A 27,428-nucleotide genomic window follows, 5' to 3' on the forward strand; every position below is an offset into this window, starting at 1 on the left:
ACGGTCCTCCCGTTTCAGAGAAACTGAGTCACGAGGTAGTGCGTGCCCCACCCCCGCATACCCAGAGTCTCGGAAGGAGCGGCACGCTGGCACCACCAAGCGGCCCCTGTGGCGGCGCCCCGCGTGGTCTTGATCCACGTGGCTGCAGGGGGCGGTGCCCGTCCGGAGGTGGGTGGGTCCCCAAGGTCGCGGGTCTGCCTGGAGCACAGGTCACCCTCAGGCAGCCGGCCCCCTCCTCCCCAACCCTCCTCCATGGAACCCACGTCGAAGAGTGGAGCAACCCCCTGTCTTGGGGAAACTGAAACAGGATAGTGGAGGAATTTGTCCAAACCACACACATCAGCAACAGAGCCGGGACGGGACCCCAGAACGCTCAGCCTCCGGTCCTGGCTCTGATCCCTCAGGGCAGGGGGCAAACTATCTCCCCTCCTTTTCTCCCCCTTCAAGTGGGCACGACGCAGCCACTGTCTCTGACTGTTCTGAGGGCCAAAGGGGCACCAAGGTGCCCTTTAAAACCCAAATGCTTCCTCTCCCCACCCTGACTGTCCGCCCCTCCACACAAATCTGTCCTGGGCCTACCAGGTGTCTGGAGGGAAGCCTGGGTTCCCAGTCGTGGGCCGTGTCCCGCCAGGACCCCTCCTCCCACCCCAGGGGCTGAGATGGCGGCACAGACGCTACTTGGAGGCGGCGGTGGGGCAGTCGCTCTGCCTTCATCTTTAATGGCCAGTGCGGTACAGTTAGTGGACAGACGGGTGGACACCGGACGTAGAGGGGCAGGGTGGTCACAGCGATGCCGTGGGTACCTGTCCTCCCCGTGGAGAAGCCCGTCTTTGGCAGGATGATCTGGGAATGCCCCCAGCTCGGGGCACCGAGCCAGCCCGGACCTCTGGGGAGACCCCACCCCTTCCTACTTGCCATGGACTCCGGCATGTCCGTCCCTCCTTGGGCCTCCCTGGACAGGGCTCAAGGCCTAGGTCACAGGTTGACTTTAGCCAGGGTGTGGGCCCTGCTTTGCGGCCCCCAAACTGTCCCCCTCCTGTATCACAGGTGGAGGATCCGGAGAAGTCATCGGGGGTCCCCAGGCAGGCACAGACACCCAGGCCTGTGGCATCAGGTGGGTACCAGGGTGCACGGGGAGTGCTGGCATGGGGTGGGTGCACCCAGGCCAGCACCAAAGCTGGGGTTGCAGAAAGGCCAGCGCAGACCGTGGTCTGAAACCATTCAGAACCAGAGCTTACAGCTCCTTCACGGCAAACGCATTTTGCTGGGGAGACCCAGCGTTTAAGAATGGGGACGGGGGAGGCCTGGCGGCGAGGGGTCCCCAGTGAAGGAGGTGCTGAGGACGGTGTGGCTGGGGCCATGGGGCCCTCAGAGCAGAGCCAGGTGAGGGTCACCAGAAGGGAACACCAGCTGGTGGTCTGTCACTGTCCTGGCTGGCGCTGGGACCACCAGACACACGCAGGTGGCAAAGGGCGGCGTGAGACGGAACGCGGAGCACAGTGCTGGTGGGACCCTGTGGCAGCCACACGTCCAGGCCTCCGAGAACTTGGCAGAACCTTGGGGCCGGAGTGAGGGCAGGTGGGCCCAAAGAGGGTGGCGGTCTTGGCGCGGGGAGGAGGCCGGGGCCCCGCAGGCACTGCAGGCAGGGGTGGGGAAGGGCCCCGGCAGCCCTCCCTGGGCAGGGCTGGGGGCCCAGGCCTGGCTCAGAGGCCAGCGGCGAAGGAGGCGTTGGTGGCGGAGCGGTCGGGGCAGCTGCCGCGGGCGTCCCGCGTGAGGCTGTAGGTACCGTAGGCCACGGCCGAGCCCAGCGTCAGCCCCGTCATGTAGGACACGGTCATGGTGTTCCCTGCGGACGGGACGGGCCTCAGCTGGCGGGAGGGGCCCCGGGGGGAGGGCGGCCACAGCGAGGGCTGGAGCCGAAGCCCTAGCTTCTCAGCTGTGGAGCAGTGGCCACGGCCAGCTCCCGCCTGGGAGGTGGCCGCCCCAGGACTGTCCCACCCTGACTGAAAGTGCCGGGCGCTCCAGGCCTCGCCTGCTTCTCTTTCTCTCCAGCCTCCTACCTCCAACTGCTTCCTCGTCATGGACCACTTTAGATGTCTACTGGGCTTACTAAACCTACTGTGTCCAGAACCCCCCTCCAGTGCCCCTTCCCACACAGCCCCCTCCCCATCTCACTTGACATCAATCCAACCTTCTTGCCCTGAGCAGCAGGCCCCCCTTGGGAGTCCTTCTTGACCTCCCCCCTCGCCCCACCCCCCGTCCTTTTCTCACACTCCATCTCCCAGTCCATCAGCTGGCCCCGTGGGCCCTGCAGTCAAAATGGATCCAGAATCCAGCACTTTCTTCCAGGCCCCTCCCACCTGTTGACTACTCCACTGCTGCCCCCTGCCCCAGGGCCTTTGCACATGCTATCCCTGCCACTCTGAACACTCTTCCCTTGCATTGTCACGCGGCCCCTCACTACTTCCTCCAGGTCTCTGCTCAAGTCACCTCCTCAGTGAAGCCTTCCCAGATTGCTCTGCTTCCACTGTGAACCCCTACCACGACTCCCTCGTCCCATTACTCTGTTTTACATTCCTCAACCATGCTCATCACCATCCAACACATTACATCTTTTTGTTGTCTCTTTGTCACCTCTGGACTGTCAACGCCACAAACACAGGGGTCACTGTTTTGTCACCACTGTGTCCCCAGAACCTAGAACAGTGCCTGGTGCGTGGTAGTGGCTCATCAAGTAGCTGTGAGATGAATGAAGGGGTAAGTGGTTGGCGAACGTCCCCAAGCTACGAGCTCCGAGGCTGACTTGACCCTGGGACCCAAAGGTAGCTTCTCGCTGTGTGGTCTTGACTTCTACGGGCCTGGGTTTCCCTGCCTGGCAGTGGACAGTCCTGCAGGCAAGCCGGGCGCAGGCCGAGCAGGGCCTTACCTGCTAGCTCCCGCTGCTTGGGGCTCACTTTGCCCGCCGCCAGGATCATGGGCACGCTGCCGAAGTAGCCGTTGCTGATGCCCATGAGTAGGGAGAGGACGCAGGGCCAAGCCGGGTGGCGGAGGGCGGGCGTGCTGCTGGGGTAGACGCACAGGATGAAGAGCGGGATGAAGACCACGCGGAGACAGGAGCAGGCCAGCAGGTGGGTGCCCCGCCAGTCCACGGGCAGCGCCGCCAGGACCTGTGGGGAGACAGACGTGTGGGCCCCTGCCACTCCCCGAGCCTGCTCCCCAAGCCCACTCCTCTCACATCTTCCCAGCAGCCTCCAGACACACCCCTATCCCTGGACACTGCCGGCTCAGGCTGTGTCCCTGTCCTTTGCCACCTTTGTCCACGAAACCCCACCAAACCCCTCATATGGCGACACACAGTCCTTGCTGTGTGCCCGGCACCCAGCGAAACACGACACACATGCCCCTGTTCAGCCCGCACAGCACCCTCGCCGGGTGGGGCTCTCGACGTTATTTGAGAAACGAGGATACAGAGGCCCAGAGGATCAGGCCCACCTGCATCAACACGTACCAAGTGGCAGCAACTGAACCCACTAAGCTTTACTCCCTCGGGAAGCACAGACTCGAGTTTCTCAGACCTCCCAGCTGTGTGACCCCAAGCAGATGGCTTTCCCTCTCTGAGCCTTGTGTTCTTCTACAGAAGACCAACGACAGGCCAGCCATTTCTGGTTGCCCGCCTTCGTGTGCCCACACCTGTGCTCAATTAGTGAGTGTGGGGCAAGCGCCGCCTCCGCCCTCTCCTCCCAGCTGCGGTCTGGACCGTGGCTCGGCTCCCGCCCTCCCCACCAGGAGCCACGTGCATCCTCAGCTTGGGGCCTGCGCCTCCCCGGGGACCCCTCCCCGCGGCTCCCGCAGCGACCCTGGCGTCTGCCGCCCCCACCCACGGCATCCTCCCCCAGGGCCGGGAGGGCTGGCGGGGGTGCCCACCTTGCCCACGAAGTCAGAGAGGTTGAACACGGCCATGATGAGAATAGGCAGCCACTCGCCCAGGATGCAGTGGCGGATCTCGGACTCGAGCCCCGGAAACAGGCACAGCGTGATGAAGTAGGTCACGGCAATGGAGAGCATGTCCGCCCAGATGACGCGGGCCACCACGTAGCGGTGCAGCAGCAGGGCTGTGGGCGGCCGGCGGGGTCAGGGGGCCGCACACCTAAGGGGCCCCAGCCCGCCGGTACACCCCCTGCCCTCCGCGCGCAGACGAGACACGGGACGCCGGGGCCCAGCCCGCCCCACCTCGGAAGGAGGGCCAGCTGCGCCTGATTCTCGGCCGAGGTACATCAAAGCGTGTGTAGGCTCCCCCGCCGCCGGTCACCTCGTGGGCTGGGCTGTCCTTCGGGGACCCGCCGTTGGCCAGGTCTGGGCCCTGGTGCTCCTGGAGGGGGTACAGGGTGGGACGCGTTTGGGTGAGAGCCCCCGCAGGCTCCTGCCGGCCGCTTCCTCGCTGCCCCGCAAACACGCCAAGCTCCTCCCACGCTCCGGAGCCTCTGCGCGTGCGCTTCCCTCTGCCCCGCCCCCCCACGCCTTTCGTGCGGGTCCTCACACCCCTCCGCACGGCTCAGGTCTCAGCCCAGAGCCACTGGCGGACCCTCCGTGACCACTAACGGGGCCCCGGTTTCTGACGTGGGCCTTGTCACAGCCGGCCTCCCTTTGCCCGGTCTCTGGCTCCGCGCAGTGTCCCCAGTCGAGGGCCCAGCGAGGGTGACTCGCTGGAACAACGTCTTCGAGAACATTTTGGCTCCCCCTGCCCTGCCCTCCTCGTGGCCTGGCTCCCCGGCGTCTCAGCCTCCACACCTGCGCTATGTGGTTCTGCCGCCACCAGAGGGCGCCCCAGCTCCCCACGAGGCTCCGGGCGGGCCTGCGGGGGAGGCCACAGGTGTGGGCCATCACACCAGGGGGTGGGGAGGTTAAGGCCACAGGTGTGGGCTGTCACAGCCAAGGGGCCTCAGGCCTCAGGTGTGTGGTGCCACCAAGGGATGAAACTTTGGTCCACAGAACGAAGGAGGACCCGTGGGTAGGAGCCTCGGGCCACAGGAGGAGCTGGAGCCTGAGACAGCGACAGCGGGGCGCGGCTGGAGGAGCTCGGCTGGGACGGGGCGGCGGCCGTGCCGGGCCTCCCGGCTCCCTCCGCCGACCTCGCGACTTACAAAGTGCACGTCCTCGGCGGCCACGTCGTGGTGCACGCGGTAGCCGGCCCTGCAGCCGGGGCGGGGCCGCGCCGTGTGGTAGAGCACGAAGCGGCTGCCCCGCACCAGCAGGTGCAGCAGGAAGCAGAGCAGCTCCAGGCCCGCGGAGACCAGGAAGAAGATGAGCGTGCCGGCCCGCTCGTCGGGCAGCAGCAGCTTCGTGAGGATGCGGCTCAGGGAGACCATCACGCCCGCCGTGCCTGCGGGGGGAGGGGCCGTGACGCGAGCGACCCCGCCCACTCGACCCCGCCCCCGCCTCGCCCAGCCACCCAGCAGCCCTGGGACACGGACACGCTGTGGCTGCCCACAGGATGCGCCCGCGCAGACCGCCCCTCTCTGGCCCTTGCGCCGGCTCACACACACCCCACCCAGGGCGCACTGATCACGTGCCTGCTGTGTGCCCAGCACCGTCCGCCCTGAGGACACAGTGGGGACGATGCATGCAGGCCCTTCCTTCTGGGGCTCGTTGGGGAGAGGCCCCAAACAGGCCGCAGAAAAACACCAACGATTGTGCAGGATTTGGGGGGACAGGCAGAGACGAGGGGGCGAGCATCCATTGGCAGGGGGCGGGCATGAGCTCTACGTGTTTGTGTTTGCGGAGCTGAAAGGAAGTGGTGGGCTTGGAACCAGGCGGGTGGGGTCCTAAGGTCACAGGGGAAGGTGGTGGGGGTCACGGCAAGCGGGGCACCTTCCTGGAACCAAACTCCACAGACGCGAGGCTTGGAGCCCTGGGGGCACCTGGTGGGCCTCACCGTATGTAGGGGGTACAGAGTACCCCAAAGGGGAGAAATGGGGCCCAGAGTCCACCTGAGTCCTGCCCCACAGCACAGCTGAGCCTGGCCCATCCAGGCCCGGAAGGAAGACTGAGGACCTCTGGACGAGGTGCTCCGAAGGGCTTGCGGCTGGGCTGAGGGTGGGGCGGCCCCTGTGCTGGAGGGCAGCAAGACAAGAGCGGGAGTCGGCTGCTCGGACCGGGGCTGGGGCGCAGGGATCACCCCGGAGGGCAGGTCCACACGACTTGCAGGGACTTGGAGCACTGGGTGTCAGGTAGGTCTCAGGTTTGAGCGAGGGGGTGCCCTTCCCTGAGCAGGGGCCGGCGGGGTGACGTGTTGGGCTTGGGAAAGGGAGTCTGAGTTGCCAAGTGGGAGTGGAGCTCTGAGGAGAGCTTGGTGCTGAGGGCCGGCACTTGACATCACGGGTGTGGATGAGCTGCCCTGCACACACACGCACACACGAAACGCACGCCTTGCACAGACGCCGTGAGACACTCGAGACCCATGCTCAGAGTGTGGCACGTGCTCCTCACATCACAAAGGACTGCGCCCAAAGAGACCACGCCTATCACAGCCTCATCCCTCCTGTCTGGGAGTCCGGCCCCCCACCAGCCAGGCGATCGCCAGCCCCGCACACCCAGGGCTCCTGAGCCCCGCCTCGGTCCCAGGAAGAGGGTCCCAGAGCCTAGGCAGCCCAGCGCCCCACTCCTGGGGTCTGCAGATACTCACTCTCCCCCGTCATCACCCCCTGCGTGTACCTCTTGGGCAGCATCCCCGTGTACCCGTAGAAGCTGGATTGCTGCACTTGAGAGAGAGAGAGAGAAGTAACCATGAGACACCACTTATCACCTGTTTGCTTGGAACAGAATTCAGAAGTTTGAGAACGCTGTTGGCAAGGGTTGCTGGGAAAAGACATTAACACCACTGGGGGCAGAGGGGCCTTGTCCAGTCCCCTCGCGGGGTGTGGTGGAAACAGCATCACCCCCTGCATAGCACAGTCCTGCCTTCGACGTCCCCGCCCCGGGGCTGGCCAGGCTCCCCAACCTCCTCTGGTCATTGACACCCAAGCAGAAATGACACGCGTCACTCCTGGACCAGGTACGAAAAGCCCACATGGTCTTCTGGTCTGTCTTTCCCCAGGGGCGGCCACAGAAGAGGCCACGTGTTACAGACGGGGAGCCACTGTCGGTGCGAGTGAGTGTGGAAATAACCCCACCGGCACACTGGACGTGCAGCAAGGGCCAGAAATAAGGCCGGTTCTGAGAAGCCGCCGAGATCTCTGGGCTCGTTTGTTACCACAGCATAGCGTCGCATCCTGACCAACGAGACAGAAGTGCAGCAGTCTCTGGGGAGACTGAAAACGTACTGGCTCAAGCCCTGCGGTCTAGTGACTCCACGCCTGGAAGTAAGCCCTGGAGCAGGGCTGACAAACCAGCATCTCCTTCCTGGTGGTCACCAGCCTTTTTTTTTTTTTTTTTTTTAACGAAATAGGACAGAGCAGACGTGAGTACAAAGCCTGGATTGAGAATATTATTTCACAAAGCCTTGATTTCATTTATAAACACACACACACACACACATACACACACACACGTGTGTGCTGGGTCACAATGCGAAATGTATCTTCTTCTGGAAGTCACGATCAACAGAACCATTGGCCTGGACCTTTGCAAACATCATGGCCACAAAAGACAGAGAAAGGCTGAGGACCATTCGGATTAAAGGAGACTAAAGATGTGACCAGTGATGCAACGTATGATCCCGGGCTGGGTCCTGGGTCAGAAAAACCAAACGCTGTACAGGACATTACCGCGACAAACAGTGAAATGATTATGGATTGTAGATCCGATACTTGTATTGTATCAATGTTAAATGTCCCGATTTTGGCAATTGTAAATGTGGTTCTAGAAGAGATGTCTTAGGTTTAGCTGTTAAACACCCTGAACTGTTACCATTTAGGCAGAGAAGCAGGATGATGTCTGCAAGTAATTCCCAAGCGCTTTAAGGACAAAACATACATTTTCTATTTATATGTATTTAGGGGAAATTTCATATATATACATATACTTTAGAAAGTGGAGGAGGGGGACTTCCCTGGTGGTCCAGTGGTTAAGACTCCACGCTCCCAGTGCAGGGGGCCCGGCTTCGATCCCTGTTCAGGGAACTGGATCCCACATGCCGCAACTAAAGATCCCACACTCAGCAACGAAGATCCTGCATGCCACAACTAAGACCCAGCGCAGCCAAATAAATAAATACATACTTGGAGGGGGAACAGAGAAAGCCAGCGAAGGAAAGAAAGCACAAGTGACAAGATGTTAACAATTGGTGACTCTAGGTGGAAGGTATATGGGAACTCATTATGTTATTCTTAAATTTCCATAGGTTTGAAACAGTTTCAAAATAAAAAGTTAAAAAAAAAAATTTTGAAAGCTACCGCCCAAGAGAACCACAGCGACACAGCGACATGGGCAGGAGAGTTTGTGAAGCCCAGTTTATACCTGAGAAAACCAGGCAACTGCCTCGATGTCCACATGGCATGTGGGCATGTGGACACGTGTGTGGAGTGTGTGCTCTGTATGTGTGACCAGCGCACGCAGCCCTTTGGGTGTGCAGTGTGTGTGCGTGTGTGAAAGTAGACGTGCACGTGTGAAGGCAGACTCGCCCATGTGCACATGGACACATACCGGCCCTGAGCCTGGCTCACCCTGTATTAACATGCCCCCAGCACACGAACAGGGCCGGTGGGACGGCCCGCAGTGGGCACCCAGGGGCTCAGCCCACCCCGGCCCCTGGCCCTACCTGTGCAGCCGAAGGCCACGGTGCCCACCGCAGCCAGGTTGATGGCATAAGCCTGGTCACGAGAGAAGAGCTGCAGCCACACGTCGCAGATGCTGATGAAGAGGAGGGGGCCCAAGGCTAAGAGGTAGCCTGTGTGGGGAGAGGTCAGAGAGGTGGCAATCGACGGTGGGCTGGGGGAGCCCCCTCACCCCCCAACATAGAGCCAGGTCTGAGGTGCCCTCTCTCTGCCTTTCCCTTTAATACTGGGAGGGCGGGGACATCTTAGAGTTCTAGGAGGGGCACCCAGAAGGCTTCCTGGAGGAGGCGCCTCTTGAGCTGGGTTTTGAAGCTGAATGTTACCACAGAGACAAATGGGAGAGGAAGAGCAGGGAAGAGCAAGGGCCCCGGGACACATGTGGGGTGCACAGCAGCCTCGCCAGGCACAGGCATCATGCCAGCATGTGTTACACGCACGTGGGCCTGACACCGTTTTCATAGTTGAACCCCATGACGTTCCTAGGAGGTGCGCCCATCTTACAGACAAGGAGGGTGGGGCGCACGCAGGGAATGGAGGGGCATGTGACGGCCAGGTGTGAGGGCTGGGAGCCAGGGGGCAGCGGGCAGCGTACCCGCCGTGATCCTCGTGTGCAGGCTCAGTCTCTCCACCAGCGCGTTGTTCAGGAGCACAGCCACCAGCGCCACCAGGATGTAGGTGAGGCTCATGTCAAACACAATGGAGGTCCCTGGGAGGGGGGGAGGGTACCAGGGGGTCAGGGGAGCCCCACCCGCTGCACCTGCCCCCGCCAGGCACTGCTTCCTCCCTCTGCCCCAAAGGGGCTGACAGCCCAGAGAGGGTGAGTGGCTGCCCTCGGGGTCACACAGCAATTCACAGCCGAGCTAGGGTTTGAATAAAATGGCTCCCCACGTGGGGTCCTGCCCAAGGGGTTTCTGGAGGGTGACAGGCCTGAGCCAAGTGTGCAGGGCAGCAGGCGACGGCAGGACGCGGCTGTGCGGGACCCACCTGGGTACTCGTGGTGCAGGTAGTCCACGTCGGTGATGAAGCTATTGTAAGGCAGCAGGAAGCCCACGCCGGCCAGGAGCATCGCAAAGTAGATGGCGCGGTAGCGGTCATCAGGCACCGGCTCCTCTGCTGGCAAACCCAGACGCCAGGTGAGACGGGGACAAGCCCCTTCACGGCCACGACCACCACACCGGGGCTGCAGCCCAGCACCATGGCCACGGTCCACCACGGCACCCCCCATCGTGACCACCATAGCCACAGCCACTCCGGCTGCCACCCGAACCACAGACATGGCATCCCACCATTCATCTGTCACTGCCACCAGAAGCACTGCCACCTTAGCCACCATCACCATGGCCACTCTCACCATATCCAAGCCACCAAAGCCATCATGACCGTGGCTACTCTCCATCACTATGGCCACAGCTGCCCACGCCACCACCATCATGGCCATTATCAAAAGTCACCAAACACCACGGCCACTGTCACCATCGTACCCACCATCATGACCACCATCACCATAGCCACGGTCCACCATCACTGTGGCCACTGCCGCTGTATCCACCAGCATCACGGCTTCTGTCACCCTGGCCACCATCCATCCCCATAGCCATGGTTGCCGAAGCCGCTGCATCACAGCTGTTATCATCACCTTACAGCCACTATAACCACGGTCACTGTCACTGTGGCCGCTCTCCACCTTCATGGCCCCAGCTGCCCCAGTCATCACAGTCATGGCTGCTAGACATACAACCACCACCGCCACGGCCAGCGCAGCCATCACCACAGCCACTGTCCGTTACCAAGAGGCTTCTGCCACCGTGACTCTCACCATCATGGCCACTGAAGCAGCTGGCTGGAGAGAACAGTGAAATGGCCTTTTGGAGACTCAGCTCCGGGACCAGCTGGGTGGCCAGACCTGGTGGGGCTGAGGCAGTGTCCTCTGGGAGGCTACCTATGCTCTAAACCAGCGTCCAATATACAGGGCTGATTCTCCTATAGTTAGCGTTCACATATCCAGGAACCACGGGCGGAAGTGGGAGTGGGACCACTCACTATGACCCTTAGAGATCCACCGGCAAAATGTGTGCTTCCCACCCCCGTGACTTGAGGCTCCGCTGGTCCAGAGGGCTTCGCCCCAAAGGGAGGAGCGGTTCCACCCCGAGACACAGTGATCCTGCGGAGAACAGGGTTGCTGCTCTGGCTGCGGGGACTGATCCTGACCGTCACTGGGAAATCAGGTTGCTCCCATGTGTGGGAATGAGAGGGTAGGTCTGCAAGACAGGAGATGCCTCGTGGCCTCTCTCAGGACGTCCAATCCCTATGATACAGTCAATGGAAAACGATACCAACCCAAGTCCAGCAGGACTGCTAGTGATCCAGAGCCTTCAGGAATGAAGGTTGGGGGAATTCCCTGGTGGTCCAGTGGTTAGGAGTTGGCACTCTCACTGCTGGGGCCCCAGGTTTGATCCCTGGTTGGGGAACTAAAACCCCATAAGCCACATGGCGTGGCTAAGAGAAAAAAAAAAAGAACGAAGCTTGGGTCACCCACCGGGCAAAGAACCATGACCAGTTAAGATGCTTGTGGTGGGCAAATGGAATATGGGATGGGTGGTGGGAGAAGGTAGTTATAAATACCAGCTACAATCATGTGCCTAGTCACAGACATGAGGATTAATATTGTTATAAGTATTGCTTCCTTTTTTTGATATGAATATGTGTGTGTATGTATTAATCAAATGCTTTTATTTTATTCACTTTCTCACCCCTGTATCATCTAACATAAGATGTGTTCATAACAGTTAAGCCTGTATCTCAGTATTGAAGTTCGGGGGAACAAAGGAGAAGTGTGAGCATCAACACACAAGGACTTTGCATCCTTTGGGGAAAGGGTTAGTGTGTTTTTGTTCGTATGGGGGTCAGTTATGTCCTGGTAGGTGGGGGGTTGACTGTTAGTGTCTTTATCTGGAGACTAAGTATGGTTTAGGGAGCTGTGTATAGGAGGCAAGCTGGTAAGGGGTGGACTGTAATGGTCAGTTTGTAGGTCAACTTGGAGGCTGAACCACAGTCCTCAGTTGTTCAATCAAACACTGACCAAGGTGCTACTGTGAAAAGGTTTTTCTTTCACAGAAAAATCACACAAAGCCCCTCCTTAGTTACTTTAAGTTTGATCAAAAGGGAATTTACCCTGGGTGGGCCTGACCTAATCAGGTAAGACCTTGAGGCTTCCCAGAACTCAGGGACCCCAAACGGCTCGTGCCCCTGGGATCCCAGCCTGCTTGTGATCTTCCGTCCTGACCACCTGCCTGATGGACTTCAGACTGGCTTAGCCAGCCTCCTCTTTAGTCAGCCAATGTCCTGTAATAAATACATATGGATATCTATATATCTCTATCTGTATTGCATCTTTAACTCTCTTTCTAGCTCTGTCTATCTCCTACTGGCTCTGGTAGAACCTTGATTGATGCAGCCACCGTCACCACAGGCATTACAGCTAAAACCACCACTGCCCTGGTCACCATGGCCACTATCCATTTCTGTGGCCATGGCAACGTGGCATCCACTACCTGGCCAGGAGAAGCCTGGGGATGGGCCCCGAGCTGACTCTGTCCATACACACGGGTGCAGGGAGATTATCCCAACCCAACATGGGTCTCAGCCAGCAGAATCTCCACTCCCCATCTGCAAAGAGAGGGGATGGAAGCTGAGAGTAAGTCTCCATGTCGGAGCCTGAAGTGGTCCTAGTATAACCTGTAGCCAGCCCCTAAACGAGCTATCACTTACAGGGGGCCTCCTGAGTGCCGGGAAACTTCTTAAGCCACGTTTTGTGGATCCAGTTGCAAGCACATTAGGGTGGCCCCAGGATCATTCCCCTTTTCCAGATGAAGAAACTGAGGCCCAGAGAACAGTGACTTACCCAAGGCCCCTGAGTGGACAGAGACAGGAGCTGGCATTGAACCCAAATCTGTCCGACTCCAGACCTGCACACTGCCCACTCTGCAAGTCTGATCTCACAGGCAACTGGCCTATTTCCTCCATGTAGGGAACCTGAGGCTCCGAAAGGTTGAGGCACTTGCCCTAGGACACACAGCCAGGTGGAAAACCGGGTATTTGTTTCTTGGGGTTTTGGGGGGGGGGCCGTGCTGTGAAGCTTGTGGGATCTTAGTTCCCTGACCAGGGATTGAACCTGGACCCTCGGCAGTGAAAGTGCGGAGTCCTAACCACTGGACTGCCAGGGAAGTCCTCAAAACTGGGGTGTTTGAACCTCACATCAATCCTCTTTTCGGACACTTTCCCATCTCCACTGAAGTGAGGCATGGCTTGCTCTGACCCAAGAATGCAGCCAACACAATATGCATCAGTTGTAGACAGAAGTTTACATACAGGTCAGTGCATGATTCACTGTGTGCCCTCCCACCTCCTCAATGGTCGTGGAAACACACGTTAAGATGGAGCCTTCCCTGGGCACATGGCATTAGTGAAGGCACTGGGCCGGTGGGCTCGTTTGTTACCGCAGCAGATCTAATCCATCCTGACCGACGCTGCCTCCCGGGTTCAGTGACCCCCCACGGTTCCCCATCCCGGGAAGGCTCCTGAGGGCTCCCACAGCCATCCCTGCTTTGGGGCAGACGCGTACCCTGGCCACACCCTCACTCACCAGAGTCCGTGAAAATCGGGATGCCCCCGGCCCTACTGCCCTGGGCCTGGGCTACCCCTGCCACCACCTCCTCCAGCTGGCCGCTGTCGAAGCTGAAGCTCATCACCACGCTCCTGTGCGGCGTGCTCGCCACGCTGGGCTCCTGGAGTTGCTGGCTGCCCACCGAGCCCATGGCAGCCCTGCTGCAGGGAAAGCAGATGACGCAGGCTGGGGAGGCCAGGAGGGGATCCCCGCCCCACTGCCACGCGGCCAAGCCTGCACCCCCGGGGGACCACCGTCTCTATCCATCCCACCCACCTTGAAACAGCAGGCAGGAGCACACAAACCTAAGCGGACGAGTGATGTCACGTGACTTGTGTCTTAAGATGCCCCCTGGCTGCAGCGCAGAGCAAGGCTGGAGGCCTGCGTGAGGGTGGCGGCAGTGGGCACAGCGGAGAGGAAGAGACGGGGGGAGAAATATTCTGAACTCTTTGTGTGCCAGCACCATGCTCGAGTGTCCCACGAACCATCTCCCTCTGGGAGGGGGTTCCGACATTCACTCATTTGATAGCCGATGTTAGAGCGTGAATGTCCCCCCGGCCCACCACCCCGATCTCACAGGCAGTAAGCGGTGGGGCCTGAACCCGGACCCAGGCCTGTGGGACCGTGAGCCACCACGGCCCAGCGTTCTGGGACCGACCACGTGGGGTAGCAGGAAGTCCCCCCTTTGGTCTTCCTCCATTTCTCTGGCCTCAGCTCAAAGCTGTAGCCCTTACCTTTGGAGGAAAGGAAGGAGCTGATTGAAACTCGAGGGTGTAACACCCCATTGTGCAGGTGACCCTGTGGGTGTTGGGGGGGTCTAGTTTTTTCCCTGAAACATTGATCAGTTTGTTTTTCTGACAACTTCTATTAGTTTATCTGATTGCCAAAAGGATACAAATTCGCTGTAGAGAATTTGAGACAAAGATGGGACACGGAAGCACCAGGTACTGAGCGTAGCACTTCCACTTCCTGGGCCGCCCCGAGCACGTATGGGGGAACCCACGGAAGAAGCAGGGAGACAGAAGCTTCCCGAGGGATCCCACGTGCCCGGCGCTACTCCGAGTCTCTCTGAGGATGGCGCCGGCCACGCCCAGCTCCCCCGCCTCTTCTTGTCCCATCTAACGTCCTTCCTGCCTCAGTTTACCTGCTCCCCAGCCTCCAGACGGGTGTGCTGACCAGTTACGGAGTGCCTCCCCTGGGCTTCCTCCCTCCTCGCTCCCCATAGAGTTTTAGTGGGGGTCTGAGAGCCTGGAACCACCCCTGCTTCCAAGTGGGCCCTGGGGACTGGGTAAGTCCTGGTCTTGCAAGCCGGGGGAGGACCCGGCTTGATGGGCACCCAGGAGCAGCGGAGAGGAGGGTTGCAGGCTTCTCCTTCTGCGGCCTGGGAAGCCAGGCGTGAACCCCTCTGGCCTCGGTGCTCTTCCTGTTGCCCCCAGCCCCGGGCCTCCTGCCACATCTGGAGCTGGGGTGCGGAACAAGACACAGGACAGAGCTTGGCCTGGGTTTGAATGACTGTGGCCTTAGGCAGGATCCTGCACTGGAGGCTCGGACACCCTCGGTCCCCGCCGTCCTGCGTGGGGCCGCGGAAGGGGCCAGCGGCAGAGCGGCGGTCTACAACAACGGACACTCCTCCCTCCAGCCCTGGAGGATGTGCACCCCCGACCCCCTGGCCCGTGTTCCCCACAGAGACGCGGCGGCGCCCCAACCCTGCCGGGCCTCCCCGCTGAGGTCTCCGCCCCGCCCAGAGGCCACGCCCCCCGGGAAGGCGGACGTGCTCCGCAACAAGTCAGGAGGCCACCAAACTGCTCCCTCCCGCTCAGCGGGTGAGGCGGGCAGCTGCCACCCACACGGCCCCCCTCAGCCACTGTCCCCACGTGCTCCTCCAGTCCGCCTCCCGGGAGGTGCTCTGGCTCCCCCTGCGGCGGCCCCATGACCTCTGATACCACCTTCCATGGTGGCAGGGCAGGGGGTGCCCCGAGGCTGTCCCCACCTCTCCTGGGCTGCAGGCCTCAACCCGCCCCTCCAGAACAGCCCCTCCAACTCCACACCCGCAGCCCAGAGCCCCAGCTCTTCCCCATCCGCTCCTCTTCCTCCCGGGTCCCCCTTTAATGAATATTTACGGACAGACAGGTCAGGGATCTTCTCCTGACCCCAGCAGTCCTGAAGGCCCTGCTCATGCCCCCACTTTGCAGAAAGAGAAACTGAGGCACAGAGAGCCAGGTCCAGGGGTCCAGCTTCTATTGGGAGCCCCGCCAGGCCGACCACCTTTGGCTCCCCCCATTTCAGAGGCAACTGAGTGGACAAGGGTTCTAACTGTGCCCCCAGGGCATTGTGAAGACGCTGGGTGTCTGAACCCCAAGGCCAGGATGATCCCTCTCAGGGGCTGCGGCGCTCCAGCCGGAGGGCACAAGGGAGCCTGAATTCCATCTGGAAAGCCAGCCTGTTAGCTCTCCTCGAGCCTCAGGCTCCTCATGAGCCCCAAGCCCTGGACGCCCTTGGACAGCCCTGGCCCCCTGTGCCTGGGCCAGCTTATGAGCTCTGCTGCTCTTTCCCCAGCCAAGCTTTCTGAACTGGCCCAACTCCTCCCTGTTGGTTCTGCCCACAGGAGAGTGGGTTTCAAGACCCTTGGGCCACCCGCTTCCTGGAGCCTGGGGAGGATGCATGAATGCACTGGCCACAGGAGCTGGCTGGCTCCTAGGGTGCCCAGCCCCAGGCCCTGGCCCCTGGCCTTGGTGCTGCAGTTCCCCCACCCCCCAGGTTCTTTCTGCGAGACCAGCCCCATCGGCAACAAACTTGGTTCCCAGGCCTGCGCTCCCAGGCGAAGGGCGGACTCCAGGACCACCCGGAGGTGACCGCTGGGCGCAGGCCACACCTCTTCCAGCCCTTTCCCAAGAGCTGGGAGGGGACCGGCATGGGGAAGGGGTGAGGGGGGTAGGCGGAGGTTCCAGGAGGGAACTCCGGATGGAAGGACGCTTAGGGTGTGCCCGGGGACGGGGAGGCGCCTGGCCCTGAGCAGGGCCTGGAGCCGCCGGTCACTCTCCCCCTTCCCGGGTCTGGGTCCTGCGCTCGCAGATGGGCTGCTGGGGGGTTGGTCCGGTCCAGATGCTGGATAGGGTGGGGGTGGGAGCCCGCTCATTCCGGGATGGAGGTGGGAGGGTGGGGGACTCGGGGTCCCCGGGGTCACGTGCCCCCATCCCTGGACTCGGCGGCCGGAGCCGGCGCGGAGCCGGGCCACGCGCGCCTCAGACAAAGGCTCCGACAGGTCCCCGCGTCCCAGCCGGTCCGGCCCCCCGCCCGCCTTCCCCGCGGTGACCGCTTACCTCGGCCCGGTCGGGTCCTGGGGTCCTCCACGCTCCCAGCACTGCCCGCGCCCAACGCCCCCGCGCCGGGACCCCTGGGCGCCCGCGCCCCGCCCCGCTGCGCCCCGCTCCCCACACCCCTCCTCGGGCCGAGCGCGACCGGCGTCCTCCGCGGGTCCCAGGTCTGCCGGCCTCCGGGTCGACGACCGCGTCCGGGGGGGCGCAGCAGCAGCGGCAGCGGCAGCGGCAGCGGCAGCGGCGAGCACAGCGGAGGCTCCCGCGCTCCGCCCCGGCCCGCCACCCCCGTGGAGCCCCGCCCCTTTCTCCCCTCCTCCTTCCCCGCCCTCCTCCTCCGTCTCCCGCCCGCTGCGCCCGCAGAGGCGGGGGAGGGGCGGAGGCTGAGGTCGGGGCCCCAGATGCCCCGGGGGACGTGGTGGCCCCGGCGACCCTGGGGTGACCTGTGGCTGATCTAGCCGCCATCCCTCATGCCCACCTCCCCGCCTGGGTGCCCAGGCCTACTGCCCCCCTCCCCGCACCCCGTCCACCCCTACCAACCCTTGTCCGCTCGCGGGGGAGGCCTGCGGTGCTCGAAGGGTGGGTGGGACAGGTTACCCGGTGAGCTGATCCAAGTTTTGGAGGATGAGTAGGATTCCGCGGGCAGGAGAAACGTGTGGATTCCGAATAGGTCTAGAGGCTGCCGCAGCCCCCTGTGCCCCTCCTTCGCCTGGTCCCCACCCCTGCCCGCGGTCCCCCTGCTCGCCGCTTGGGATCAGACCCTGACGAGGTCGCTTCCTATCACTGAGCCTCAGTTTTCTCCCAGGAAGGTGGAATTATAACCCTCCCCAGGGCTGTTAGTCCCCGCGCGCACCTCTCTCCCAGCCTCCAATTGCTCATCTGTAACCTGGCCCTAAGAGAAGAGACCTGTGCTGAGGCTCAGAAAACATGCCCTGGGAGGAGTCCACGATGGGGGGAGGAGTCCACGATGGGGGGAGGGGGTGTTCCTTGCCCGGAAAGGGGTCCAGCCTCAAGGGGAGAACAAGAACCAGGTGGGAGGTAGATGAGCCTGCCCATGGGAAGCCCCCAACCAGGGCTGAGCCCTCCCTGTGGGATCAACAGAGGTGCCTGCCAGGACTCGTGCCAAGTCCCTACCTGGATGCCCTCCCCTCACTTTCCACCAGACTAGCCCCTCTTCCTGCCTGGAGACCCACCCCTGGTGAGTGAGGGTGGGCCAGGGGGATGTGGCCAGTTGTTCAAAGTAATTAATCTCAAAGTTAATGAGCCTGATGCTTCCCACTGCCCTAGAGCTTTGAAGGGGCCAGTGCAGGAAACCATGCAGAGCTGCCCTGGGTGTAAATAAAAATTATTCAGTGCCTGTGAGACATTGTTCTGGATTCAGGGGACACATCAGGGTCCCTGTCCCCATGGGGTTTCGTAGGCAATAAACAGGTACAATCATTTGCGGAAGCATCAGATGGCAGACAGTGGTGGGACAGACAATGGCATGTGTCTATGGGAATGGGTGGGCATTATTGTCTAGTGGTTAGGGAAGGCCACTCTGAGAAGGTGATGCTGGACTTGAGAGACTAGCCCCTGGTGGGGAGGTTTGTGGGAAGGGGCTTCTAGGCAGAGGGACAGCCAGGGCAAAGTCCTGAGGCCAGAGAAAGCTCATTCTATTCGGGAACAGAAAGAAGGCTGGTGGATCTGGAACAGAGGAAGGGAGAAGCCATTCCGGGGAGAAGAAGCGGGCAGAGGACAGGAGCCAGCCTGGGGGAGGGGGTCTTGTTGGAGCCCCTGGAGTGTTTTAGCCGGAGTAGCTTTTTTTTTTTTTTTTTTTTTTTTTTTTTTGTGGTACGCGGGCTGCTCACTGTTGTGGCCTCTCCCGTTGCGGAGCACAGGCTCCGGACGCGCAGGCTCAGCGGCCATGGCTCACGGGCCCAGCCGCTCCGCGGCATGTGGGATCTTCCCAGACCGGGGCACGAACCAGTGTCCCCTGCATCGGCAGGCGGACTCTCAACCACTGCGCCACCAGGGAAGCCCTGGAGTAGCTTTTTAAACCTAGATTCCAGGTGGGAGTGCAAATTGGAACAACCCTTCTGGAAAGTAAGTTAGCCTTAAAAAAAAAAAAGCCTTTCATCCAGAAAGTCTAGCCTAAGGAAATAATTCTAAATACAGAAAGGGCCTTATATACAAAAATGTTCATCATATTGTAATAGCCAAACATTGCAAATAGCCTGATTACCCAAGAAGAGACGATAAGGAATATTCATCATGGTGGGAGACAGATAACATGATTGTTATATTTGAAAGAAAAAACCAAGAAAACTAATGGAATAACATGTCACCACTAGGATGTACAGTTATGAAGGATTGATAATAATGTGGAAAACTGGCAGTGTGAAAGCAAGTGACACAGAAACAGGAAGAAATGGGAAGAAATACAAAAGATACTTTGCACTTTGTGCCCTCAAATTGGAAAAACCAGGTAAAAGGATTTTCTGGGAAAATAAAAATGAGCAGACAAGCTGCCATCAGACGAGAAATAAAATCTAAGTAGAACACATACGGGGGAGGAAATAGAGAATTGTGTTAAAGAACTACTTCGCCGCTGCTCCCAAACCCCAGGTGTGAGCAGTTTCACAGAATTACGGAAATCTACCCAACTTTTAAAGAACAGAGAGCCACGATGCAATTTAATCATTCCAGAGCACAGGAAAAAAGAAAGAACATCCTAAACCTGATAAAGTTTTCTCTAAGAAAACAACAGACTGGTCTGGGCTGTGAATATCAGTATAAAACCCTAAATACAATATTAGCAAATAGTGATTGCTTCAGAGAAAGGAGACGGGGGGCGGGGGCGGGGGTCAGAGAAAGGACACATTTTTTACTGTAGCCTTTTGTACATTTTGAATTTGTTAATATTAAGTGGACAAGCCTGATACACAATTAGGCATAGAAGGAAACTTAGCAAAATGTTAAACTGTGGTCCTCGTTGAATGTGGGGACAGGAGAGGCATCATTATCTTCTCTATTTTTCTGCCTTTTCTATACAAAGCCCATCAGTTTGCTAAGTCGGCTGAGAAACTTTGGGGTTTAGATTAGGGTCAAGGTCTGGGGGGGGTGATGGATTTCTCCCAGTGTCCAAAGGACCTTATAGCAAGGGCTGGTGATGTGATGGGGAGTTCAGGGCTGTGTCCTGGGGACTTGGAGGGGCCCGGTGGCGGCAGGTGCATTTGAGGTGGGCTCAGAACTGAGAGGGGCAGGCCACCCCCACAGCCAGCTGTGTCAGGACCCTTCCTCAGGGCCAGTCCAGCCGTGAGCTCCGCAGGGCCACCTGAGATGTGAAAACCACACACGCTTACTGCCTATGCTACTGAACTTCGGTGCGTGTTTGTTACGCAGCATAGTCGTGGCTGTGATAACAGATACACTGGTTGATTGACTTGTCCTGTGCCCTGGTGTTGAATGTCGACTCCTTGCCCTGCACCATGCCGTGGGTCTCGTGCACGAGGACCTTGCTTCACCCTCTAAGGGAGATAGCATGCCTTCATTTCCCCACGGGGACCCTCAGCCCTCCGGCAGCTCAGCAGCTGGTAAGAGCTCAGCCTTCCTGCTATGTGACCCTGGGCCACTCACCACCCCTCTCTGTGTCTCACATGGAAAAGGGGTACTGAAAGGACTACTGTGAAGAGTCAAAGACATAACACACTTCACAGGGGGGCCGACACTTGCTAAGTCCTCAGGAAACACTTTACAGACATTCTTCCATGGACTGCTCCCAGCTGCCCTGTGCTGCGAGACCGCGCCTGTCATCACCCATTTTACGTGTGAGCAAACTGAGGCCGGGAAGGGTCCCCAGCTGGCAGGTCAAAGCTGAGTCTCGCGGCTCTGCATCCTGCGTGTTTGCCGCTAGCCGTGGGTTCCTCTGTTGGGGGGTGAGTGGCCGGCCCAGGAAACGGTTCTCTGTGGGGGGGGGCAGGGGGGGGCAGGCTTGGGGCCAGCGCGGCTGTCACTCCGAGGACACCCAAGCCTCACTGACAGCAGCAAGGACTCTGCTAATCGATGCCTGTTCCCCTGTCCCCGTTAGCAACCTTCCCTTGGAGAAAAGCCTCCTGCCAGGATGAAAAACGCAGCCAATGAAGGCCTCGTGGAATAAGCAGGTGACAGGCCATGGCAGGACTGAGGGACAGGCCTGCAGCTCCCCCCGTTCCGTCACCTGGGCTCACGAAGGCAGCTGGGGTAGCGCAGGGAGAGGCTGGGGTGGGGTCTGCACCATGGGCAGAGTGACCAGGGGGCTGCCACCGCCAGGGACTAAGGCCCCTGCTCAGCCCTCACTTGGCAAGTGCTGGGCGCTGTTCTCAATGGCCTCAGATGCTCCCCCAAAGGTCATCTTTCAGTAGGATGGGTACCGGGGCCTCCTCCTTGGTCTCTCGTCCTCCCCCACTGTGCCCCTGACCCAGCTCCCTAGGCAGACAGAGCGAGCTTTCTAAAAGGTGTCCTTCTCCCACTAACCCTCTCCCATGATTCCTCAGGGCCTGCAGGGGTCACACCCAAAGCCCAGAGCGTTCTGACCCCCGCTGACCTCTCCCTGTTTCCTCCCACACACTCACTTCTGAGGAATGGGCGGGAAGGGTGGGTGGCCTCGTGAATTCTTATGCCTCAGGTCCCACCAGCAGGGATGTGGCTCAGCTCCTCAGTCCAAGCTGATATAATTGCTTTAAAAACTTCGTGGGGACTTCCCTGGTGGCACAGTGGATGACTCCACGCTCCCAATGCGGGGGGCCCGGGTTGGATCCTGGTCAGGAACTAGATCCCACACGCATGCCGCAACAAAGAGTTCGCCTGCCACAACTAAGGAGCCCGCCTGCCGCAACTGAGACCCGGTGCAACCAAATAAATAAATAAATAAATAGTTAAAAAAAAATAATAATAAAATAAATAAAAATTTTGTGGGCTTCCTGTGTATCAGATTATAATACAATCCACTAGGTAAAAGCCACACCCACACATCTCTCTGTGCTGGGTTGTGGAACAAGGCCCTTATGATCTTTAGAGGCTCTCTCGTCTAATAGAGAAAGTCTAAGATGTATGCTTTTAAGATTCTTAGAAGCCTGTTCATCTGGCTGAGGGTGTTTCAAGACACTACTTTAAATATTTCTTAACCATGCCCTTAACACCTGACAGTGATATCTTGAGAGTTTGCTTGACCTGAGACCATGTTTTATCGACAATACTCTACATTTGATCTTTGTCTTAGGGTGACTCATTTCCTGGGGGCTCTTGGGTTTGTTACTCCTGGTGGCCCCTCTAAGCAACCCTCCAGGTGGGTGCCCTTGTGCACGAATCTCAGAGGAGGTAGACTTTTTAGAATAATTCCCACTGTCGCAGTGACAACAGCTTCCAGCCTGCCCACCCACTATCCATCCCTTCTCAGGGAGTAGGCACCACCCCGGACCACCATGGTCCACCAAGGTGACTCTAGGGTGACCTGCCCACCCAAAGACCAGCGGGTGTGCTGAGGTATTTTCCTGTCCCCTCCAGCTACAGAGTGGGCTTGGCTTGTTTGAGGGGGAGGGAGGGACTGAAGATAATCTTGAAAATAAACTAAGTGTCCACAAAAAGACATACACAGATTTTATGCATAATAGTAGAAACCTGGAAACAGCCCAGGGCCCTTCAAGGGGAGATGGTTAAACAGACTGTGGTCCATCCCTACCATGGAATACTACTTGGCAACGAAAAGGAACACGCTGCGGGTACCCCAGAAACTGGATGAATGTCAGGTGCGTTATGCTGAGTGGAAAAGACAGACACAGAACACGTGTCATAGGGTTCCATTCACGTGAAATTCTAGACTAGGCGAGATGCATCCAAGGTGATCAAGATGGTGATTGCCTTTGGGGTGGGGGCAGGGGTGGGGCGTAAGGAGTGAGCAATGCTCTATACTTTGATAGAGATTTGGCTAATCCAACGTGTCCGTCTGTCAAAACTCAGCAAATGTTCACTTCAGACTTGTGCCTTTCACTGTTGGTAAATTGTGTCTCAAAAAAATCCCTCAACCCAAACCAGATAATGACCTCTAGCTAACACCATGCGGGTTTAGGGGTGAAGTGTCCTGATGTCTGCAACTGACTTTGAACTGCGTTTAAAAAAGGAAGGTGGGTTGGTGGATGGATAGGGTGTGGGAGAGATGGACCGCCCTCTCAGAGCAGCATGTAGGCAGGGAGCCTCTGGGGGTTCCCTGCATAATTCCTCCTACTCTTCTTTATGTTGAAAATGTTCCAGATAGAATGTCGGGGGTAGGAGAGAAGGAAGAGAGCCCAGCGGTCCTCCCCGCCCTCACCCCACCTCCACCCCTGCTCCGACGGGGCTGTCCCAGGCCCCCGTGGCTCTGCCATCTGCTTCCTGCAGAGCTCCAACCTAATTTATTCCCAGCTTATTAACTTAAAGCCCATTAGAATCTTCCCATCAACCTGTACATGCAGCCAAGAGCCAGACAGAGACAGGAGAGAGGAACCTGCCTAGGACACAGCCGGGGAGGGAGGGGCAGGCGGCTGGCGGGGTCCAGAGGCCCCGGCCGAGCAGAGGTGGGGCACCGGGCAGGGCCAGGCCTCAGCAGGTGGTGGAGGGGTGAGGGTCTCCCCCCGGCGCAGGGAGCAGCCTTCATCTGCGTCACCTCCTCTAATTCTTATAGGGACCGGGGTACCCTGGGAGCCCCCTTTTAGAGCTGAGGAAGCCAGCAGGGGAGTGGTGATGCTGGGATGAGGGGGATGGTGGGTCTCGTAACCGTGACCCTGGTCACAGCCATAGCCATACGTGAACCGGATTTTGCGCTCACAGTGACCCCAGGACACGGGTATTGTCGGTCACCTTAGGGCAGGTGCAGGCACCAGGCTTCTGACCTGGACAGAGAGGCCCCCTGGGCCTGCTTGGACCCCCCACCCCCAGCTCAAGGGGAGCAGGCCCTTGGCAGCATCCCAGGCCAGGATGCCGTCAGCCCCACCCCTGCCTGAGCCCCCGCATCTGAGCACCGTGACATCAAACTCGAGAGAAAATTAGACCCAACCGTCTGGGCAAAAAAGGCAAACTGAATAAATAAAACCCCAGGATTCTCTCCAAGAGGACAGGGGCGGTGGTGAGGTGCTGAGTGGGACGCGGTAGGGGGAGGGGTTGGCGCTGACGGACACCTGCTGGGAGCCAGGCCCGGCCAAGGTCAGCATTGTCTGCTCAGACCCTCACAGTGACTCTGGGAGGGGAGGGCCCGAGGCTCAGAGAGGTGACTTGTCTCAGCCAAGTCACACAGCAAGGCCAGGCCGATGCCGGTCTCTCCGCAGCCACCATGTCTGTCCTGGGGGCCATGCTGCCCCCCCAGAAGCGCCCCCCACCCACCCAGGCCAGCCAGCAAACGGGCATGCAGGCTCCCAGGAGCCGCTGCTGGAGGCTGGCCAGGACGGCGGCAGCTGCTGGCCTGGCTCCAGGAGCGCGCAGCTGCAAGAGCTCTTCATTACGGCCTTGGAGGATGCGGTGGGGGGATGGGAGCCCCGGGGACCCTGGGCCGCTGCCCCGCCGGGAGCTGATGTCCCTCACTGCTCCAGGCTCCCACGCGCTGCCGCCCACCCCCCAGCCCCTCCCTTGAGGCACCAGCCGCACCCAGTTTCCTTCGGCTTCCCCTCCCCCAACAAGGAGGCGACTCCTCCCAAGCTTTTACCCACATAGTTCCCTCCACCTGGAGGGCCTGCCCATCAGCACACACTCCCCAGCACCCACCAACGCCTACTCATCCGTAAAGGCTCAGCACCACTGTCCCCTCCTCCAGGGAGCTCCCCCTGATGTTGGCAGGCTAGGGGTGGCTCTGGTGCCCAGAGTCGCACAGCTAAGAAGCCTCGAGAAGTCAGCTCCTCTGTGGGCCGGGCCAGGTCTGGAGGAGGTCTCGGTCAGTGAAAGGGGCCGGGTGAACCAGCTACCGTCGGGGCCGGGGGCACAGTGGCACTGGACCCGGGGCCACCATGCTGATCTCAGAGGATGGCATCATGGCAGGGGGACCAGACTCTTACCGATACTCCGATTCCTAGAGCACCCAAACGATAGCTCACGTCTGGCTCCTTTGCAATTAGCGTGCCCATTTCAGAGATGAGAAAACAGAGGCCAGAGGCTGGCCCAAGTGCTCCCAGCCAGGCTCCTGGGAGTGACAGAACCAGGACTGGAACCCAGACTGGCCGACGCTCCTGGCCACCCCTGGGCCACCCCTGGGCCTTACCTGAGGCTTACCTGGGATTTTCCTGTGCTCTCTCTGAGGCTTCTCCCCGTGGAGTCAGAATTCGCCGTCAGAGACGCGGTGCGAAGGAGCCTTTGTACTCTCTATTTACAAGAGGAGGCTTGTGAGCAAATTAGCAGGGTAACCAGGGAAAATGTTTGGCTTCCGTGGGTGGGAGCTGAAGCCATCTGTTCCCAACAGCCGAGCAGTCACCGGAGCCGCCGTGCCCAGCAGAGCGGCAGAGGGCGCTACCGGATCCCGCAGGCTGTGTGCCCCAGGGCAGGGCCCTCACCCTCTCTGGGCCTCAGGGTCTGCCCCTGCAAAGCTCAGGGGGCCTGTACAGCCTTGGGGCTCCAGAACGCTCCCTGCCCGCCTCCCTCGTCCTCACTGCCCACCGCTTACTGTGTCGACGCGCCCCCCTCCCCGGCAGGGGGAGGCTGCCAGCCACGAGGAGGACAGCGCCGGCCTCCCCAGCACCGGGCTTTCGGGTTTTACTTACCATTGGACTCATATGTTCTCAAGCTGAAAATAGCTTTATTGTTTCCTCTGATTATAAAGATGATAATTCGCCAACCCAGAAATTTATGCCATAGAAAAGTCAACCGAGAGACACTCCTCTCCTCGTGGATGGAGAGCCTCTGTCCGGAGACCTCTCTCTAAGCAGTGGGGGTCCAGGTAGGGGGTGAGATTGCCTAGGATATTTCAGAGACGGAGATGGAGAGAGAGGTTTACCACCCTCATCTGAGGACTCTTTGGCTCCTTGTCAAGGTCCCCAGAGCCTGTGCCTTGTCCTTGTCTCCACTCGGGAGAGCAGAAAGGTTGAGTTTGAGCCGTGCCATCGGACAAATCTGGGTTGGACCTGAGCCTTCTGCCTCCCAGCTGTATGACCTGTGACATTCCTTAGCCTCGCTGAGCTGAGCTCTGTGGCCTCATCTGTAAAATGGGGTCACAACTGTAGCTGTGACTTTACAGCCACTCACATTAATAACGTGTAACAATCATCGATCCCAGCCGGGTACTCTGGCTGCTGGCCTGTGATTCGCAGGGTCAACAATCAATGCCCGGGGCATCTTGCCAGTGAGTAATAATTGTTCACTGGGGGGCTGGCACCAGGCGGGCAGGACTTCTTGGTGAGTCCGGACTGTCCCACCTGAGGGCGGACTTGGACATCCAGGTCATTTCCCCCGGGCCGCTTTGTTGAAGGGAAAAGCTTCGGCTGCAGGGGGTTCTGGGACAGTTGACCAGTGACCTGCGTGGTCTGGTGGTGGTGGACGCCCCTCCCCCTGAGCAGTTCCAGATCATCCAGCCTGCAGGGTAGGGGGACCGGCGGCCAGGGCAGACCCCAGCTGGGGTTCCCCTCCTCTTGCGGTGGGGCAGGTGGGGAGAAGAGCTGGGGCTCCTCAGAACGCTTAGGGCGTGTGGGCTGGGATGCAGAGCGGACACAGGACGTCTCCACTAGGGATGGCCTCGGGATCGGCGGGTGTGGTTGGCGTCTGGGGCCAGGCTGCCCTCAGGCTGAGAACGAGGCTGGACGTGGCCCTTGGGGGCAGTGGGCACAGTTCCCCCGTATCTCCCCATCCCACGGTGCACTTCATGAGGGAACATTCTAGATGCCACACTCCGCCTTCCCACTGCTGTGCGGGAGCTGTTCCTACCAGCCCTGAGAGCCGATTATTACATTCTTAGGAAATTTTGCTAGACAGTTGTTAAACTCAGGCATTGTTAAAAATTAAATAAACTTAACCAAGGTAATACATACTCAGAACTCATGGCGTCCTAATTATTTTACTATTTTCTATGCTTTCGAGGTCACATCCACTGTATCGAGATGGTGAGAATACCATGTGTAGGTGGGCTACCTCATCTCTCTTCCCAACTCTGTTCCATGACATCATGCTGGCATCTTGAAATCAGCCAGGGTTGGGAGTAGTTACACCAGGGAAATCAGCGGAGGCTACAAATCAGGGCTTTTCCCACCAGAGGGCCAGTTGTTAAGCGCTTACCAGCACACCACTGCTTCTCCCCAACGCCCACTCCACATCTAGGGTCCTGCAGTCCTCTCCTCTGAGGGTCCCTCAAGCACATCCCACACTCCCGTGCCCTGGACTCCAGCCTGGGGTCACCTCTCCAGCCCGTCTCCGTGGCACTGTTCTGCCTCCTCCAGCCTCCTCCAACCTCCTCCGCCCTGGCGTCCAGAGGCATCTCTCCCAGCACGAAGCTGACTGTGCCTCCCATGGCTCCCACCTGCCCTCAGGATAAACCCAAGCTCCTGAGCCAGGCTCTCGAGGTCCTGCAGGGGTGGCTGCCACCAGCTGTGTCTGCCTCACTGTTCACTCCCAGATTCTGCCAGATGGACACTGCCAAGTGGAACAACTCTTAAGCCCTGGTCGGGGGCCCCTTCCCGAGGCCCCACTCCGGTCCTCCTTAGCATCCTGGGCTTCCCC

General features: G+C 59.4%; 1 protein-coding gene across 9 annotated transcripts; it reads right to left on the reverse strand.

The window, feature by feature from the left end:
- Positions 1-691: 691 nt before the first annotated feature.
- SLC29A4 (solute carrier family 29 member 4) lies at positions 692-27,428 on the reverse strand. Of its 9 annotated transcripts, none has more exons than XM_082645744.1 (14): positions 26,988-27,428; positions 24,999-25,676; positions 24,785-24,909; positions 13,740-13,815; positions 13,414-13,592; positions 9,756-9,884; positions 9,364-9,477; positions 8,756-8,884; positions 6,683-6,757; positions 5,142-5,380; positions 4,231-4,369; positions 3,925-4,112; positions 2,927-3,167; positions 692-1,846 (listed from the first exon to the last, which is right to left on the reverse strand). In XM_082645744.1, the coding sequence occupies exons 5-14, from the start codon at positions 13,583-13,585 to the stop codon at positions 1,704-1,706; spliced, it is 1,569 nt and encodes a 522-aa protein (XP_082501870.1). In that variant the 5' UTR covers positions 13,586-13,592; positions 13,740-13,815; positions 24,785-24,909; positions 24,999-25,676; positions 26,988-27,428; the 3' UTR covers positions 692-1,703. The 9 variants fall into 9 exon arrangements, with proteins under 9 accessions (XP_082501870.1, XP_082501869.1, XP_082501873.1 ...); XM_082645743.1 differs by having other exon boundaries at positions 24,999-25,088; positions 25,484-27,428; XM_082645747.1 differs by having other exon boundaries at positions 9,756-9,881; positions 24,999-27,428.

The sequence above is a fragment of the Mesoplodon mirus genome, assembly GCF_964341445.2.
Source record: "Mesoplodon mirus genome assembly, chromosome: 15".
NCBI classification, from domain to species: Eukaryota; Metazoa; Chordata; class Mammalia; order Artiodactyla; family Ziphiidae; genus Mesoplodon; species Mesoplodon mirus.